The 19,651-nt window shown below is 42.9% G+C and overlaps 2 protein-coding genes across 4 annotated transcripts in view; one reads left to right on the top strand and one right to left on the bottom strand.

Moving 5' to 3' along the window:
- sulf1 (sulfatase 1) overlaps positions 1-13,264 on the top strand; it is a 33,883-nt gene extending 20,619 nt beyond the window's left edge. Inside the window, exons 7-20 of one of the 3 annotated variants that reach the window (XM_013915672.1) lie at positions 65-240; positions 387-515; positions 1,059-1,115; positions 2,950-3,076; positions 5,550-5,763; positions 6,295-6,541; positions 6,629-6,725; positions 6,821-6,915; positions 7,111-7,182; positions 7,939-8,111; positions 8,300-8,442; positions 8,668-8,791; positions 10,247-10,280; positions 11,936-12,027. In XM_013915672.1, coding sequence (XP_013771126.1) covers positions 65-240; positions 387-515; positions 1,059-1,115; positions 2,950-3,076; positions 5,550-5,763; positions 6,295-6,541; positions 6,629-6,725; positions 6,821-6,915; positions 7,111-7,182; positions 7,939-8,111; positions 8,300-8,442; positions 8,668-8,791; positions 10,247-10,280; positions 11,936-11,969 — 1,722 coding nt within the window. In that variant the 3' untranslated portion in view covers positions 11,970-12,027. Of the gene's footprint in view, positions 1-64; positions 241-386; positions 516-1,058; positions 1,116-2,949; positions 3,077-5,549; positions 5,764-6,294; positions 6,542-6,628; positions 6,726-6,820; positions 6,916-7,110; positions 7,183-7,938; positions 8,112-8,299; positions 8,443-8,667; positions 8,792-10,246; positions 10,281-11,935 lie in introns of all 3 variants that reach the window. The other 2 variants (XM_013915667.1, XM_013915668.1) reach the window with 2 other exon arrangements.
- Positions 13,265-13,939: 675 nt separating this feature from the next.
- slco5a1 (solute carrier organic anion transporter family member 5A1) overlaps positions 13,940-19,651 on the bottom strand; it is a 36,322-nt gene continuing 30,610 nt past the window's right edge. Inside the window, exons 7-10 of the mRNA XM_005722585.1 lie at positions 18,700-18,859; positions 18,057-18,298; positions 17,892-17,956; positions 13,940-17,066 (exon numbers count right to left, since the gene is read on the bottom strand). Coding sequence (XP_005722642.1) covers positions 16,609-17,066; positions 17,892-17,956; positions 18,057-18,298; positions 18,700-18,859 — 925 coding nt within the window. The 3' untranslated portion in view covers positions 13,940-16,608. The remainder of the gene's footprint in view (positions 17,067-17,891; positions 17,957-18,056; positions 18,299-18,699; positions 18,860-19,651) is intronic.

Here is a 19,651-nt window from a genome sequence, read left to right as displayed (position 1 = left end):
TAGTTACTGTAAATAATTGAGTAATCTACCATGGATCATTTTACTGATGCTTTTTTTCACACAGATTTATGACATGTTGGAGGAAACTGGCGAACTGGACAACACTTACATCATTTATACAGCAGACCACGGATACCACATTGGTCAGTTCGGGTTGGTCAAGGGCAAGTCAATGCCTTATGATTTTGATATCCGTGTACCGTTTTTCATGAGAGGACCGAATGTGGAGCCTGGGGCAGTGTAAGTAACTACGCACATTTTTTCTGTTACTATAAAAACATTCAGTAAGTCTTTGCTGCACTCTTGTTGTCTTCTTTGAGTAAACTTCTGATATTTCAATCCATCAGTTTTATCACTTAACGTCTTTCACGCTTGTACTGTTCCAGAAACCCTCATCTGGTGCTAAACATTGACCTGGCTCCCACATTTCTCCACATTGCTGGACTGGAGATCCCTCCAGACATGGATGGAAAGCCCATCCTTAAATTGCTGGAACAGGAACGGACTGGCAACAGGTTTGTGTGGATCCATTATGCCATGCTGTAATGGATACTATGTACATGTAATTCCACAGCGTGCATATGTGCAACAACTCTTTCTATTGACTTCTATTGAGCAAATGCAAATTTCCATAGCCAAAATGATGGCTTTTGCTCCAGCTGGGCAGAGTGGGTTTGGGGCAATTTGGCAGATTTTCCTTGGCTGTGGGACTTTGGCTGGGAAACACTGAGTTTCTTCTTTATGAGGTTTCCTGTAGAATTTGTTTGCAAACTGAATCATTTTTTGTCTCCAGCAAACCCACTGTACTAACCGTGTATAAAAGGAATGCAAGATTATTGTGCCTTGCACTATTTATAATAAATCTGCACGAAAATGTTTTTACAGAAAAACTTAGCACAATCCCTTTAATACTAAAAGAGCATTACGCCCGCAAGGTCCTGTTCTTGCTGTGATCAACTTCCATAATTCTGACTAGCTTTGTTCCCACCGTGCTGTAGCTGATAGTGAGTGCATAGGCCATATGAAGCTTATAAACTTTGTATGTTTTGTTTTCCCAGATTCAAACCAAACCGGAAACCCAAAGTCTGGAGAGACACATTCCTTGTGGAGCGAGGGTAAACCGGCTTTCTTTATTCCCTTTCCACACCACAAACACATCCGTGTCACCGTGTGTCACATAAACCTGATGAAAACATTTAAATGAACCCGAAATGTGCAGGGCTCGGTGCGTGTTCCCTTTTCGAGCAACGCATCTGCTTTTCCCGGTTATTTGTTATCTGACAGACATTTCCTGACCACATTCGGCTTGGACGGCAGTGATGGTGTAACCAATTGAAAGTGTTGTAAGTTGTTTGGCGAAGCTAAAATTCCTGGAAAATTATGACAGTTCACGCAAGGGGCGCTGACACATGTAACCAGGTCATTTAGGGGGGAAAAAAAAGAAAAGAAAAGCTATCGAGTCTTTGTCTCCTCGGAGGGGAGGGGGGCTTGCATATATTAAGTACACAATCCTAGATCATAGTCCTAAACTTGACTTAGCTTGCATCGATGGAGACAGGAGGAAGATACATTTCAGTAACATGGGAGGACTAGACATACGCAAAATAAACAAAGGCTAGCCAAGCTCAGGATGATGTTACCTGAGGAATAGCTGGAAGCCTCACACTCAATCCACTCACAGGACATGTCACCAGCTTTCCCAGTGTGGAATGCAGGAGCCACACTGCAGAATACACTTGACTATTTCCCCAAGGCTGTTTTCTGATTCCATCCAGTGTGTGTCCTTTCACAAACCCTGTCAGTTCTTTATTTAACCTCCTCTGCCACAAGATATATGTCGCAGAAAATGATACCTCCAAGCTGTCAGTCCACTTTTGTTCAATGAACATACTTCGCTGTGCTAACGCCAGAGGTACACTGACAGAAACATGACAACTGAGGAGAGAAATAATCCCGTCAAGCTCGACTTTATGATATACAGTTGCCCGAGGGTTAAAAAAAACATAGGTTGAAGAAACAAGAAAAGAAAGCCATGAGGGCACTCGTATGAAAACGAAAGGCAAGAGAACAATCGCTGGCTGAAGGCAGATTGTGCTGGCAGCACAGTCTAACTGTGTAAAAGGAGAAAAATTTAAATGAAAAATATTATAGATTACAGTGTCACATTCTTCTTTACAGCTGCTGTTACTGCTACATCACCGCTATCATTTCTCACACGTATTCAAGAGAATAAAAGAAGCTTTTGTTAGCTTTGCTGCTGCTCATGTCAGCCAGCAGCCTGCTGACTTTTAAATCTGTTTCTCAGTTAAACTCTAAACTTTTTTTAAATGACGTCCACAGGTCCACTTTTCTTTAAGTGATAAGATTAGCCTCCATTAACTTGACTCTATTGACACAAATACAGTAGTCGAAGTTTTATCTGCAGTTCCTGCACCAGTCATGTGATATGTTGTCTGATTTAATAACCTCACATGACCTTACAGTACTACATCTGAGCCTGTGAAATGCTGAATGACAGCTGGGACTGACTGCGTTGTTTAAAACTCCATCTACGTAATGCAGCAATCAGGGAGGGTCTTTAACAACTGTTTGCTCTTTAATCACTCTTGGCTGAAGGCAAGATACGTCAGCCAAGCTAGCGTGTGAACATTGGCTGGTTCCAGCCAAAGAAGACGGCAACAAAAAATTAAACACTGCAGTGGCCCTCCTGTGTAAGGGGACAGGCTGTTCTGTGCCTCACTGGCATCTTCGTTCTGTCTGTGACTGCTGTGGCTAGTCGAGGTATAATGGAAGAGGAAGGACAGTGGTGTTGGCATGGCCGTAGCAGAGACTTAGCCAGTGTTTGTGGTGGTGGTTGTAAAGGAAAAGGGGACAGGGCAGTTGAATTTGACGCCATTTGACGTCACTCACCATTTGATATGATTTTGCTTTCCTTGTTTTGTCGTGTAGGAAGATCCTGAGAAAAAAGGACGACTCAGCGAGTACTCAACACAGCAACAGTCTCCCCAAGTACAAGAAGGTCAGAGAGACTTGCCAGCAGGCTGAATTCCAGACACCGTGTGAACAGCCCGGACAGGTAAAGGAGAAACACCCATTTGCACACAAGCGCATTTCTTTTTTCTGCAACCTTTTGACCATATGAGTGCCCTGATATATCCACTAAAGAAAGCCGATGCAATTATTTTGAAGTGACCTCTTAGCTGCCTTTTGAACTGTTCTATAAAGCCACAACTGGTTTATAATTGGACCGCTTTACACCGTTTTGTGGTGCGCTAATTGGTACATCCCTTTGATCTATGCCCATGAATTTTCTGGCAGACCAACAGCCAAATAGTAGAGGTTGTGGCCCCGGAACAGACAGGCCAGAATAAGACAAATTATTACAAATGTCCTGTAGTATTCAATCAGAGATTTATAAGGGTTTGGCTAATGCAGTCCAGATCCATCATAACGAACACCTCACAGTGTGTATAACAATGAGTTATTAACAGGAGCAATAGGCATCAGAGGTGTATACTGCATCATATAATGCAAGTGAAAGCTCATCATATGTGCTCATAAGTACATCTAGTGTGTTGAAGTGATTGCAAGCAGAGATGGGCAGTAATATGTTACAAGTAACGTATTTTATCTTTTTTCAAGTAACGAGTAAAGTAAGGATTACTATTGCAAAAAAGGTAATTAGATTACTGTTACTTTCCCGTAAGCACGCTGCGTTACTGCGTTACTAAAACCGTGATTTTTTATTTTTTATTTTTTGCGAGAGTGTCTCATGACAATGACGTACAGCTGTGTGCAGATCAACAACGGATAATATATCGAGTGCAGGAGAGAGTGTGAGCGTGCAGCGTTTAAAGCGTGGAAGTACTGACCTTACTTTGAGTTTGATTCTGTAAAAAGTGACAAAAACATTAGCGTCCGCTGTGGGAAGAAAACTTCTTTTTACAGTGAAAAAACCCCTAAACTTCCGTGCAAGCACCGAGTGCGCTACCAGGGAAATTCACAGACAAACTCGCGGATTCTTCCACTGACCGCTGCGGCACACCTGCACCAGGGAAAACATCCGCCTACTATACAGGTGAAAATAGAGCAACAGGACCGCTGAGTCTTTGATTTTATTTATTTTCTGCTGTGTTTCACTTGCATTTATTTGAAAGACTGAGTGTAAACACAAAAAAATATTTTATTTTATGTGCTGGAATGTGCAGAAAATAGGTTTAAATGTTAAACAAATTTCTTCCAGTCAGAGAATGATGCATATAATTTAATGTTTGCTTGATGCATAAAGTTAAAAGATTAAAACAAGTTTTAAAAAGAGACTTTTCCATTTGATTACATTTTCTATGATGGATTACGCAGAAAAAGTAGAATTGGGCTGAAAGATCTATCGCTTTATCACCTATTCAGGTAGTAAATCATGTTTTTAAAAGGTAACTAAGTAACTAAGTCATTAATTACTTTTGAAAATAAGTAATCAGTAAAATAAAGGATTACTTTTGGGGGGAAGTAATTAGTTACTGATTACTTTTTTCAAGTAACTTGACCAACACTGATTGCAAGTAGCTTCTTATTAATGGTTTAACTATACCTTCATATAAGCAACCTGGAGGCCAGTAAAATGTTTCTTGCTCAAAGCAAACAAATGCTTTATCTCTCCTTTTTATCCATGCTAACAAATTTGATTACAGTTATCTTATTTTGTTATTATGCACAGTGGAAAATCTCAACATGGATCGGTCTCAGGATGATATCCTGAAATTCTATATTATATTATTCTGCTTTTCTGCTGCTGCAGTGATACTCTTATACCTTTAAAGCACTCGCAGGAGGGCGAGGGAGAAGGAGAAAGAAAGATGGAGATTGTTCTCGTCCTCCAGTGACAATACATCTCTCTCTCTCGCTCTCACGTCTTGTCTGATGCTGATATAACAGCCCTGTTTGGTCTGTAAGCTCTTCCAAAAGGAACCCGATCTGACTTATAGCCCTTTGTTTGGACCCTCGTTCCCACACTCAGCCCTCATCATCTATACCAAACTTTACTGATGTGTCTCTTTCGTTTACTCGAGACCCAACAAGCGGCACTACTCACAGCAATTAGCTTCAAAACTTTCTTTTCCCAGCGTGAATTCATGTTGGGAAATGGCGCGGGGGATGTCTGCGATTGTATGGACATGTATTTACACAATTACCCCAGTGACGCACATAGTATGGACATACCCAATGTGAAAACGATATGGCTCTCCGCTTTGTTTTCCAGAAACCAGACAGACCCAATTCGCCTCATGTTTTAGTTTTGGTTGATCTTTCTCGCTGCTTTTGGATGCCGTTCGTTCCCACAGGCTCTGATATGTCTGTTAGAAGCATGTGCTCATTTTCTTAAAGGTTTAGTTGTGAAATCTCAAATTGTGCTGTCATATCATTAACATCTAAGGCACTAATTAGCCATACCCAAAAAGAAATAAGATGTGTTCATTGCTGTTGCAAGGAAACTTTGGTTTATTTTTTTTTTTGCAAGCCTATTGTGCTACCAAAAGTAATTCTTTCTGCAGAAATGGCACTGCGTTGAGGAGATCACAGGGAAGTGGAGGATACAGAAGTGTAAAGGTGGTTCCAAAGAAGGCTCCAGGAAGAGAGCCCGCAGCCTAAAGCCCCGTGACAGTTACGACAAAAGGGAGAGGGCCTGCGACTGTGGAGACGCACAGTATAAACGATCCAAGACCGAACGCCGCTCCCACCGACAGTTTCCTTCCTCAACAAGCCGCCGTGAGTATACCCAAACCTGCTCTTTCTTCTTGTAATATAGACGGACAGTGATTTAATTGAAACCATGGCAAAATGCATATACATGTGTGTCAGATTATTTCACTTCAAAAACAAGAGCTTTTGTTTTCTTAAAAAGTCCCATTAATGTCTGTCTCTCAGTACTAGAAAGAGAAATCTTTAAAGCCTCAAGTTTTTATTCCCGGCAATGGATTTTTTATGCTCTAGTGAGACCCATGCATGGAAAAAGCAAACATTGTTCAACAGGTCCTGGAATGTATGCTCTGGACGTGCCTTTGTGCATGCGTGGGCTGTTGGGGCTTTGTTATCAAATGGTCTGATGGCCTCTGATGTGTCTTGGAAATAGTACAACAATGGTATGAACATGTAATAAGCCTTAAAGATCCAGATAGGATATCCTACCAAAAATCAGTTGGTGTATTAGGATGCTGGCTTTTACTTCATTGCAATGTTGAAATGAGGTGGAAATGAGAGTAAAAAGAAATACATAGCATCCTTTTTTCTTTATAATAGGTTATCGCCCACGCTTCGTCCACACTCGACCTGCCAGGTCTCTGTCTGTGGAGTTTGAAGGTCAAATATATGATATTGACCTTCAGGCAGATGATCAGTCAGCTGTCCGTCCTCGTGTCATCTCCAAGCGTCACTACAACCCAGAGGAACCAGAATATGAGTTGGGGTCTGACGACGGTTCAGAGGAAATGCTGGCAGATGATACAAATGCAGTCGGATACCTGAACTCTGTGAAAGTTACCCACAAGTAAGCAATCAAATTTCCCCTCTCACTTACATTTCTCTGCGTCAATAAAGTAGAATACAGCAGGGGGTGTTTTTGCATCTTTTTTAGGTGTTACATCCTCGTGAACGACAGCGTCCACTGCGAGAGAGAAATCTACCAGTCCCCCAGAGCGTGGAAGGATCATAAGAGCTATGTGGACCAGGAGGTGAGTGTATGAGGTTCAATATGAGGCTCTTGGACAGTTTTCTGGATATTTGTTTTTATCAAAGGTCATTGGTTGTATTGCTTATGTATTTCTAGATTGAAGCACTTCAAGAAAAAATGAAAAAACTGCGAGAAGTAAGAGGTCATCTGAAGAGGACACGGCCAGATGATTGTGACTGTGGAAAGAAGAGGTCAGTCACTTATAATTTCACTTTTAAAAATGCATTTATATCTCCAGTATTGTTGGAAAAGTTGATTTTAAAGCTTGTTTTAGGCCTTATTCCAAACCCTGCTGGATTACATGGATTATAAAATAAACAACAACAAAAAACAAAACAAAAAAACAACTTTTCTTCCACGGTCCCTTTTCTGTTCATAAAAAACAGCTATTATAGCAAAGGACACAGAAACAAGGCAGAGAGATTGAAGAGCAGGAATGATCAACTCCATCCGTTTAAGTGAGTTTCTCTTCCCCTTTTAATTCTGAGTTTGCCCTGTTTAGTTTCAGCATTTTATCTTTCAGTTAACACTGACCATGAAATCTGCAACTGATTGAAAATGTGCAAATGGTGTGTGCTGTAATGCTCTTTAACCGTACATCTGCATGGTGGTCCCTGCACGAATCCATCACTAAAGCTCATCTTCATTTTCGGTTGCTTTGTAGATCACAGTTGAAACACTCTATCATGTACGTTTACTTTGGTGTGTTAATGATGTATGCGATCCTAAAATACACACAGGTTTCTAAAGAAGGCATGCCATCTATAAATGGTCCCTCAATAGACTTTAAATGACAAAGCAGATGTTGTCATTGTGTGTCTGGAAGTGATTGAGTTGCATGGAAAGACAGAATGATCCAGCAGAGAGGGAAATCAGTTAGTCCCTCAAACACAGTGATCGGCTCGCACCAGGAAACACTGGGAACCGATTATGCTTATGTAAAGCAGCTGTTTCTCGCAGTGCCTGCCGTGTGTTCGGGCTGGAGGAAGAGGGGACAGTGGCTAGAATGTCATTCCAGAGAAAATTGGAAATACTGTAGTAAGGCCTCAAACATGAAAGTAAACAGGCTGTCATAGCCTGGCATCAGTGAGGCCTTCTGGAAGTCCCCTTTGTATCCCCCCAATTACTGCGGTTACTTGCACCAGGGAGGGTAGGGGCTGATGTCATGTTTGCGTCACGCCTTTGTAATCCTCTCTCACGTTTCTGTCTGACAGAGAGGCTGCGCGGGACATAGACGGGAAGGCCCAGTTGTACAACGAGATCCGCAGGAGAAAGAAGGAAAGGAAGGAGAAGAAGCGCCAGAGGAATGGCGACGACTGCAGCCTTCCAGGCCTCACTTGCTTCACGCATAACAATGACCACTGGCAGACGGCTCCCTTCTGGACACGTGCGTTTATTAGCTTCAGTCTCCAAACATCAGCGAGATAATGATTGTTTGATCAGCGTTTAACATGATGTAGATCTGGTTGTCAAACATTCGTAAAATTTCCATTCATTTAATGAGTTTCACGTTTTCGCCTGAAATAATGGTCAGGATTAGGACTGACGGCAGCAGCTGTGTCATTTATTTCGCAGTGGGGGCATTCTGTGCGTGCACCAGCTCCAACAACAACACGTACTGGTGCCTGCGAACAATCAACGAGACCCACAACACGCTCTTCTGCGAATTCTCCACCGGCTTCCTGGAGTACTTTGACCTCAACAGTGACCCCTACCAGGTGGGTGAACATCTGTCTACAATCAGTCAGCTGTGCTCTCTCTCACTGCGTTTGTCTGCTTTGTCACTCTTAAACAATTTTCATTGGCTCCTGCGTTATAAAACTCTTCTATTAAAGAACAGGTGCTGTTAGTAATTTTGCAGGTATTTACATGGGAATATAACAAGAAGATATAACATCATGACAATAAAACAAGTGTCTGTGTGTGTTGTGTTGTGTTGGCAGCTTACCAACGCAGTATATGCAGTGGATCGAGAGGTGCTGAACACACTCCATGCCCAGCTCATGGAGATGAGGAGTTGTCAAGGATACAAGCAGTGTAACCCTCGCCCTAAAGGCTTGGATACAGGTAAAAAAAAGAGTAATTAAAATAAAAGAATCTCCTTTCAGTCTGTTTGTTCCCCGTTTGAGTGAAGAACTGGGTTTAGTGGTGGTTGTGATGCCAATAAAGACAGAAACAGATTCTACACATAGAAGAAACAGACTGACTGAAGCGTGTAACAAGTGGTATCGTTAATATAACTCACAATCCGAGGGACGATGTGATAATATTTGTGTTCCAGTCTTCTGTGGTTTGAATCTGTCTCAGTCTCGGTCTTGTGTGTGTTTGTACATATCTGCATGGTGCATGTGTTTGGGGACGATCCACTCAGTTTGCTCAAATTTCAGGTGGAGGTCAAGTAATCATCACTGAGATATGCATTCCCTTTGTTTCCTGTGTTTTCTTCTCACATACCCACACACCTACACGTGCACTGTGACTTGTCTTTCAGCTCAGGATCTCCCACTCTACTGGAATATATTCTGAATTTATCAAAAAAAAAAAGAAAAATTACAGGGCCAGGTTACAGTTGTGCATCGTGGCCAATCTTCCCCTTTGTGAGTCACCGAGTGTTAGGGTTATTATTTGGAGGACTCTGTCATCACAGCAATTGAGGCTGTCGTTTTATTCGAGCCTGTCACGCATCGGTGCTATAGGCAGCCACAGTATATTTATTTATTTATTTTTATCACCGCCAGTTGGTCCAAGGATCATTAAAAGAAGACATCCCAGTGATGGAGGCGGTTAATAAGTAATGTCAGTATGACCTAAGCCTGTAAAGTCTGAGCTATACAGCGTTTGTGTGTGGCATGAACTGGCTGCGTTGTTTATGTCCTGAGGATAAAACTTTCATGTCTGTAATTACCAGCTGGAGAGTGGAGCACTGGAGCGGCCAAAGCTGCTCTGAGAAACCTGATTGTGTTTCAGCGCTGGCATGCTGGTCTTGTCAAATCCGTGCCAGCACATGTCACAAAACAGCCGAAAATCTCTTACTTGCACTGGCTGCCCTTTCTCAGTTACGGTGCCAGCTCTGTGAACCAATGAAATTACTGTTGTGGTTCAATCAAGTGATGTTTTAGTTGGAAAATTAGATTATTAAAATTTTAACTGTGGGGTGAAATGGGTCCAGCAGAATCTATTTGTGATGTGTGACTTAACCCTCAGCAATCACCTGACTGGATAACCTCGTATCCTTTTTGCTTTTGAAGGGGATAACCTGTAAAGTGAGCGCCTGATCAGACCACTTAACTCTGAATCTCCTCATCTCTAAACCCAGCCCAGTCATAAGACCTTTCAGACTTTTTCCTCCATTGTCTCCTCCTCCTCCTCCTCCTCCTCCTCCTAATCATCCAATGATTGCGTTTCTCCATAGCATATAGGAGCGGTGCATGAAGACGTCTTCAGTGTGAATGATCTGTTTGTTTCCCTCCCACACCTCCTTGAATCAAAACATTAACAATCGACTGCTTTTATTTTTATCAGGAGGTAAAGATGGAGGAAGCTTTGAGCCACACAGGTATTCTCCAAGTTTTTGTTTCTCTTCAGTGGCTTATTTTTTTTTTCTCCTCCCTTTAACACCTGCATGGGCCCAACTGCCTCATTCCCATTAATCCGTCATACACGGAGTGCCGACGCTTCATCTGTGGCTGCATGCTGGGAATGCGCTAACAAAGCATAACAGATATTTTCTTTGTTTGTTTCATCCTGCGCACACAGTCTGTCTTTATATTTGCTCGCTGTGGATTGTCGATTTGCAGCAGCTAAGATGCTCTCTGCCACATGTTTTCACAGCAATGCTCAAGATGAAACATTTCTATCAGTTTCTTATGTTAAAATATTGATCATTTTAGTATCTTTTTATAGGATAGCATGGCTGTTTAAATAGAATAATCATAATAATAATGGATATTTCTTTACTTGAGGCCAAGCATCAAGTGCATGTAAATGACAATGCATGATACCGCATCATCCCCATAATGCATCACTACCTGACATTAAAGGAATAGTTTGACATTTTTGGGAGATAAGCTTATATACAGCCCTGAATGGTGTGTACCTGCCAGGCATGAAGAATAGAAAGAGACTTCCAGGAATCTCCTCTCATCAACTCAATATATGTCTCGTTTGTTTGATCCTCACAAAAGCAAAGGGTAAAAACAGACAGACAGACCTTAGAGGAGTATCCATCTCCTCATCTTACTTAAGCAAAAAATAAAGTTGCCCAAAACTTGAAACTATTCCTTTAACACTCGACATTTCATGCCATGCCAGCCACAGTCATTCCATTTTGTCCCGGTGTAACGCGACATTCAGAATAGCTCTTCATATCTACTCATGGCCATTAGCTAGCAGTAGAATGGACACTTGAGTTGCCGTGACCTCTCTGTCCAGGCACTGACCTCTGCACTTTTGACCTCTGTTTCTGGCACCTGCTTACCAGGCGGCAGCAGCATCGAAAATGGTCAAAGAGGAGAACAAGCCTCTCCTTCCTGTGAGTCCCTAAAAACCCGATGTCAGACAATCTCCATTTTCCTAGCTGCAAATAGTCCTGAAGAGAGCCGATTCCACGAGGACGGTCGACCAAAAGCGGCTCTGACGCTTCTTTTCTTGCACTTATCAAACTGAGACAAACTCTTGATTTTGGCTTTTGCTGCTACTTTTGTTTCTTCGTAGCATTTTGAATTCCTTTCTCATTTTTGCTGGGAATTACCGAGCACTTTCTCTTACTTTGCTTCATGAGTTTCATCTTTTGTTTGTTGACCATCTTTTTGTTTCCTCTGCCATTACATTCTTTTATTCCAGGTTGCCTGACTTTGCATTTCAGTTGAGCCCAGGCCCTTCATTAACTATATCATTACATATTACTTGTTAGTATATTATAATGGATCATTGAATATTTTTGTTTTTCCTCAGACTGTTTTTTTATTTATTCTGAATTAGCAAAAAGCCAGCATGTGTTTGCACTACTCATGGCTTGAGCTCAGGGTGAATACTGTGTTTTTCTAATGCTACTTCTGAAGCGTGTGTGTGTTGCTTGAGGCCTCTGACTCCTATACGTTGGCTGCTTTGGTGAGAGTTGGGAGCTGAGCGTGACTGCATGCCGACTGAGTGAACCTGAAAAGAGCTCCCCGTATTTTTCTGCTCCTCACAGTCTCTCTCTTTCTTTGACAGCACGCAGCCAATATGGGAAGGACAACAAGGTTAAGCTACCCAACTTGACAGATGAGGAGGTGAACTGGCAGGGACTGGAGGATTTGTATAGCATAAACGAAAGCCTGTATGAATGTAGGCCTGACTACAGCCCCAGCCCAGAGAATTGGGACAACTTCCAGAAGGATGTAGATAAAATGTTTGCACTGCGACACGTTTTTAACAACCAAACCCATAAGCTTGACGACTCCATCCTGCCAGAGCTGGGCTCCGGGGCCGGGGGTGGAGGGCTTGAAGTGGGCAGTGGAGAAGAGCTGGCTTCTGCCAGTGACGTCTGGCCGGGCTTAGTCACAGAGACTCGCCTCACCACCCCCATCCCCAGCAAAATACCATCGGCACGACCCACACCCAGGCCCACATTGGAACAGAAACTGGAGCCTGCTGTCAACGACCTTCCCGAGAGGCTTGTAAGCGGACCTGAGACGTCCGTTATGTCAAAATCAGCAGTGATATCATCACCAGGTCTGAGTAGAGGCAGGGATGTCCTCCACAGCGATACGTGGGCGCAGCTGCTTGAGGAGATTGAAGGCGAAACGTTTAGCGGGAATGGGCTGACAGAACTCGAAACGCGACACGATGATCTCTTGCTTACTCACAACAGCCTGCGAGCCCAGCTAGAACTCGGCCCCGGTCACCGAAAGACCATCAGCCCGCAGAGTCTTAGTCATAACCTGGACCCTGAAGAAGAGGATGATATTTTCCACGCCCAAGGCTTTCTCCCTTTTGTCTCGCAGACTCTGAGGCCTAAGGTCCAAGCTGGCACCACAGGGAGCCCTCCCACCACCACCATCCCCACCACACAGACTAGCACACAGAGTGTCAGGGTGGTGCTGCCTCAGTCAGCTCTGCCCATCACCTTGGACTACGAGGCCAGCGGCTCTCTGCCTCAACCCTCCAGTCAGACCCTCTGAGGCAGACTCACGCTCTGGCCAGCCAGCCAATAAACTTCCGGTCACCATAAAGACACGGTGATTAAGGAGCGCTAGCCAAGAGCGAAGCAAAAAGAATAATGCCACCTCAGTCAGTCAGAGTTGTATAATGAGTATTAAAGTTATTGTTTATTTTTTTACTGTTGCCTACAATTATTAGTAAACAGTGTTATGTTTCTTTTTCCTCATATATATATCCCCCTTAATGCAGCTAAACTTAAGTGTTGGAATTAAAAATGCTGAATTCCACATGGATAACAACACCATTAATGTTTTTAATATGCTTTTATGAAAAACGGTGTGAGTGGTTAAACCATCTCTAAATGGGTGATTAGCATCGAGTTAGTTACGCTCCATTCATCGAGTTAGTTACGCTCCATTCATCAGTTTATCCTAGTCCTGCCCAGTCGCAACAAACTCCCATCACAATCCACAGGCACTTTTAAACAGCCCTCCCCACCGAAAAAAATAACGACCCTGGTCCTCCACCGCCTGTCTGCTGTGAACTCAGATTTTATGAAATAATTTTAAAAAGGTTACAGAATCAACATAACTTTGTTTTGCTTTCAGACAATCACGGCACAGTTTAACAGTCAGTTACGAGGCGCGTGAAACACGACACCGGCTCACGTTTGGGGTTTTTTTTTAATAAAGATTTTCTTCACTGATCACAAGAAAAGCGCTCGCGTGGTAAAACGTCTTCCTCGTGTGGTTCTGTAACTTTGTAAAGAAACGTCACCGTACGACAGAATGGTGCCGCACATGGCCAGTTCATTTCAAGGTGGTTACATTATGACACACTGTTACAGGTTTGTCCATGTCAGTAAAAGCCTAAAAGGTTCTCCAAGGGCAACGTTTCACATCTATCTATTGGAAACTGGTTTCACGAAGCTCCTTTTTCTTTGCAGCATTAGCTGTGTGTGTAGAAATGATGGAACAACTCTGGTTTCGGGAAAGCCACGACGCTGTTAAGAAATAAAACCTTTCACCCTCAAGTCTCCGTGTGTAATGATTCAAGCAAGTTCATTTTCTTTATTTATTGATTTTTTTTATTTTTATTTGAATGACAAATATCAAGTATTCAAGGCATTTGTAAATCAAGTGTTCACAAACAGTAATTAGACTTTTGCTCCTGAGGAACACAAAGCAATAAAAGCTCAACTTGGAGAGTACAGGAAACTCACTTTCAGTGTAAATACTGAAGAAAAGAAAAAAGAAAGACAGCAAATCTTGCAGTCAACACAAAGTCATCTGTGCCAGTAGCAATCCAGACATTTGAACAGCAGGACACTGAAATCAAAGTGTGTGTACAGTACAGCAAAGTCAGAAATCGCCGCCTTGGTGCGGCATTGCCGGATGATTCTCTAGCCTTCCCTGCAAGGAGAGCAGTTTGCTTCACCTCAAAGAGATGTTTTCATGCTTTAATAAAAATAAAAATCGAATTTTAAGAACACAGAAGGCCTTGGGCTAAGTAATATTTTGGAAATGTTACTGTTCTGCCTTGCAGTGAACATATTCCTAAGGTATTTTTGCACAGGTTTTAAGGATCAGAACAGAGTTTCATGAGCAGCAATCACAGTAAGTGAGCAGATGATTTGTAATCCTACGTTGCTAGTCCTCTTTAGAGTGCGTGATGAATACGACCCAGGGGAGGAAGAGCAGAGAATCATAATATAGGAGGACATTCTGGGAAGCATAGTTTCAACATTTTAATTTATTATGTTCAGTTGATGGATAACAGTTCAATAATCCCAACCTTTCCCCTTTGTGATGTAAAATGAACCTTCCCGTGTGAATAATACTGTTCAACCACTTTTTTTTCATTTTTCTAGCTTTAAGAATTTTTTTTTTACCTTTTTAACTACAACATCATGGATTAGTTTATAAATATGCTTCTAACTACACGTGAGCTCTATAATATGATTCATTTGCTTTAATATTTACACAATGATGACTTATGAATATTTCATTTGAAGTCACGGTAACACTAAAAATTCATCTTTGATCTACCTATGATAATCTTTAAGTGGCAGGGCTGCTAACTCATACCAATCAGAATATAAAATACTGTTACTTTTATTAGACTTATGTATCCCCTCGCACGTGGAGAAAAAATACTTCTAAAAATGTGGTTTAAAAAAAAGTCTCACATTTGAGTTTTTCAATGCACTTTTATATATTTCTAACATCAGAACACAACAAGGCTTCAATGCTCCTGATTAGAGGAAGTTAAGTTATAATTTACTTAAACAACACAAGCCCAGTGTTACGGGAAACTCAGCAGACTTTGCCAGAAAAAAATTTAAACATCTGACTTAAATAAGTATCCAAGACAGCAGGTCATCTGTTCTCTCGATTATAACCTTTGGGGGTCTGAAGCAATTAATCCAGAGCAGTGATTAACTTAGAAACCCATAATTTCATAGTACAGTAGGTCTGACAAACAGCAACATTCACTGGCCTTCACGCGCAATCATTCTGTGTCCACTAGATGGCCCCAAACGCCCAATAACTGACATAAGGGGTCAAGCTTGCTGCACTGCTACTTTTATATTCTAAAATACTACTATGTACATCTGATGATCAGTAGTATGGAGACGCCTTTACAATACAAAGCCAAAATTACACGTGTTCATCTGCAGGTTCATTCCATACAAATCATTTTACTCTCAAGACGACGCTTTTAAAAAGGGGTTAAAGTAAACGGGGGTTTTGCCACTTTAAAATAAATCCTACTGTCACATCTTTGGGACATTCAGTAACTTCAGCACATGGTAAGAGATAATGTACCGTTCTTATTTCCTTTCTTCTTTTTGCCGCCTGACAAATAACATTTTAATAACACCACTTGCTATGAAATATCGTTTTCTTGCCTATAGTCATTCTACACTGTACCAACTGGTCTTTGCCTGCTTTGAGCTACATGGTTAACTTGCAGACGATCATCTGTGACGACCAATAAGTGCTGTCGCCCAGCTGAAGAAGAAATGACTGGCTTTTTAGTAGCTAGCGTTTACCCTGGTAGCTAGCCTTTTATACTGGACTGGCCGAGGCAGCCTGAGAGGCACTGTTAAGAAAGAAAAATGAAGGCGGTGAAAGGATTAGAAAGCAGTCCCACTGAAGATGTGGACAACACCAGACGAGAGAACAGGTGCAAAAGGTTCAAATGCACAAGAGTATGCTTAACCTGCAAGTGAAAATGGGATTATCAAAGAATGGACAACGGCGTGGTGGTATGGGTGGATGAGTGGAGCAGAAGAGGTACAGATGTGGAATACAGAGGGAGCTGTACAGTACTGAGAAGGGAGGAGCTGTACACAGGAGCTTGCATAGTACAGGTTGTGCTTTAGACGCTGTGTTGATGATGATTCATCTGACTGTACATAATGATAATGCCCTGCCCTTTAACAGTAGCACCATGAGATGTCTTTATAGCGTCCAAACCTGGAGGTCTGACCTTCTGTGTGGATGCCGTGTGGCTGCAGCTGATGATATGCTCTTGAGTGAAAGAACATCTTTCGCTCTCCTGTCATCGTAAAGGACGAGCAGCCCTTTAGGTGTGGTGGGCGCACTTGTGTCTCTGCCTGTCTGTCCTACAGCAGCGGCGGACCCCCCGCTTGGCGTCTGACTGGTGTGGTGAGCAGACGCCGTGTCGTGCAAATGCACAGACAGGAAGGCACGTGTCACTATGAAACCGGCGCGCTCTCAGACGTGGGCAGAGCCTCGGTGGTGATGTGGCAGCAAGATGGGGGGAGTTATTGCTTTGAGGGCGTTGCCTGGGCAGCTGAGGCTGCTGTGGCCGCGGTTAAGCAGGAGGGCGGCTGGCGGCTCGGGTCGAGGCGGGATGAACACAGGGCAGGAACGGGTGCGCGCGTGGCTCTTCTGGCCTCCGGCGTGGCATATGAGCTCGCTGACGGTACCCAGTGGAGGCAGGTGCTGACGCCAGCGCTCAGCTCGCGCCTCCTTGTGCTTGATTGAGTACCAGGTGAGGAAGATGAAGACGAAGCCGACGAACTTCAGGCTGGCAGCCAGGCCGAAGTAGACAAAGCGGAACGAGGTCACGTCGTACTCCCAGCAGGAGCCGTGCACGCCGCAGTCCTGCTGCCATAGCATGCAGGTGGTGTCGATCACAGCACCGAAGTAAATGGGCGTCGGTATGTAGGCTGGAGGGAGAGAGAAGCTGTAGTTAATTACTTTAATTTCAGCCAACTGAATATAAACTATACAGTGGGTTGAGGCTGACATAACAATATTTAATTGAACTGAATTAATTTAACTCAAATTAAACTTTCTTGCTAATAAACTTAATTTCACAGAATTCAAATACATCCTAATACATACAGCACAGTAGTAACAGTAACTGCACTGCAGTACCATTTCTCTACCACTTGGTGGCAATGTTTGTCTTTATTCTGATCAGAAGCGCCGCTAACTTCAGTAACATTGTATAGGTGTATATAATGAAACTCATTATTAGATTGTGTTAACTCTATAATCATACACACACAGGGTTCGGCTGTGCATCCTTGCACACATTTTGCAACTTTGTGACAACTTTATGTTCACACAGCAAGGCCAGGCTGATTGGATTCCACGCAAGGGCAGCGTTTACTCAGCCCGAGCACTTTTCTACACCTGTCTGCTCAAAAGTTCACAGAGGTGTGTTACAAGCTGGCATATCCCTGCGCTCTGTGGCGTTAGTGAGGACGAACAAGATAATAAAAATAAGCTATGAAAACATCAGATGACAGATTTGCTTGGCTACATGCTTGACGACACATCTTCAGCTGCTCAGAAAGCTGTTTGCTGTCTTGGTGAACAAAATAATAACAAATACTCACTTTTCACTAAATTAAAGCGTTTGCACTTCCTGTATGGGCAAAGTAGATTCAATGGGCAGCAATGATAAGAGATTCATCCAAACTAACAAGTTGGTAAAGCATACCGAGGACAGTTTTTCTATGTGGTGTAAATAATGAGAAACATACCAAGAGTTCGGAGTAAGACAAACTGCATCCCAAGAGCAAAAGGCCTCTCTTGTTCATCGACGGACCTGGGTAAAGGGAAACCACATTAGAATGAAAAACTGAGAACCCTTCAACAAAGGTTGTTAGATGTTCTCTGGCAAAACCTGGCAGGACAGCCTCCCTTACCTGAGTGTGACGATGATAGCGGAGGGCTGGGCACAGGCAGTGATGAGGGTGACAATGAAGAGGAAGATCAGGAAAGGGATGAGTGTGTTGCAGGTGCGATCACACTTCCCTGACATTGCGTAGCCGTTCTCGTTCAAGTACGTTTTAACAATGACGAGCTGGAGCTGGTTGACCTGGCTGCCGGAGGACGGGGTGATGACCTGCCTGCTCTGCACGCAGCCACAGTCGGTGTAGTTCCTGATCTGTGGGAGAAAACAACAATGAGAAATTGCAATTAAACTGAGTTAAATCAGAACAAAGCTCCTTAAAACAGGCGTTTAGATTCACATACAGACTGGATGGCACCACCAACATGGTGCAATCAGTGATCTAGGCAAAGAATCCAAACATTTTCTTTCCTTGTGTTGTTATAACTTCCTCTGGGACATTGTTGTTCGCTAATTTCCTCTATTTGCAGGGCTACAAGAAGAGAATGCACAGAAAACAGGTCTTTGTGTATCCATTATGATTTGTGTATCCTCGGATTTCTTTTTCCACTCATAATTCTCCGATTTATTTGACGCTTGTGCAATTATGTGACACAAACACAAAAGGAACTATGAGTGCAGCAAGTATGCAATCGCCCCCTCTATTGTGCACTCACCCCAGTGCTGTCGTTGCCGACGGTGCTGCATCCAGCCAGACAGGGGTTGAAGTAGGTTATGCCGTCAGAGCCGCAGACTGGAGCGTACTCGTGGATCCTGCAGCCGCAGTTCACGTTGCAGCTGCCCGTCAGGTTCCTGTGGGTCATCGTCAGAGTCGGGCTGCAGAGGAAAAGCGTAGACGCTAAGAACAAAAACACTGTCGCCTCACAGCAAGAAAGTCCCTGGTTTGAACCTCCTCATCGTCAGTGTGGAGTTTGCATTTCCTCCACGCAGTCCAAAGAGATGGATGTTAGACTAACTTTAGTTTTAAACTGGTTGTAGGTGTGAATGTGAGAGAATGCGTGTCAACCGATTGCGGCAGATGGCTGCCCCTCCAGAGGTTTTTTCCCTTGCCACTGTCACCAAATGCTTGCACGTTGGGGTTTTATGGGGCCAATCACAGCTTTGGCTGGTTCCAGCCCAGTAAGAGACCTCAGGTTAGATATATGTTTATAAAATAAAAATCAGTGGGTGGAAGATGCACCAATAGCAGAGCACGGTATTTTAAAAAGTGAATTTTTAATCATCATAAAGCCATTTTTTTTCCATTTACTTCAGTAATGTTATTTGTTTATTTTGTCCTCTGGCCTGACTCGGTGCTTATTTCTACCTCATATTTTCCAGCCGATTCAATTTTTCCAACTATATCAGTTAATGCTAAAATGCACCAAAGTCTTTTTTTTTATATACCCCACCCCTCATTTTTAATTTAGCAATGCACACGAGCAAGAGCTGGAGGCAAGGGGAATTGGCCATTCAATTTGCAGGAGAATTTAATAATTTCTTAAGCATTAATTTGTCCAGGTTAGCGTGAGTGCAATCTCTTTTTGCAAGCGTGAGCCCGCGGGAGGATCAGCACGTCACTTAGCTCCGGGAAAATTGAAAACAAATTTATGGCCCTATATGCAGCAT

This window comes from Pundamilia nyererei, unplaced genomic scaffold, assembly GCF_000239375.1.
Source record: "Pundamilia nyererei isolate P.nyererei 1_Seehausen unplaced genomic scaffold, PunNye1.0 scaffold00007, whole genome shotgun sequence".
Lineage (NCBI taxonomy): Eukaryota > Metazoa > Chordata > Actinopteri > Cichliformes > Cichlidae > Pundamilia > Pundamilia nyererei.
The sequence above is the reverse complement of the archived record's forward strand: the minus strand, read 5'-3'. Positions and strand labels throughout refer to the sequence as shown.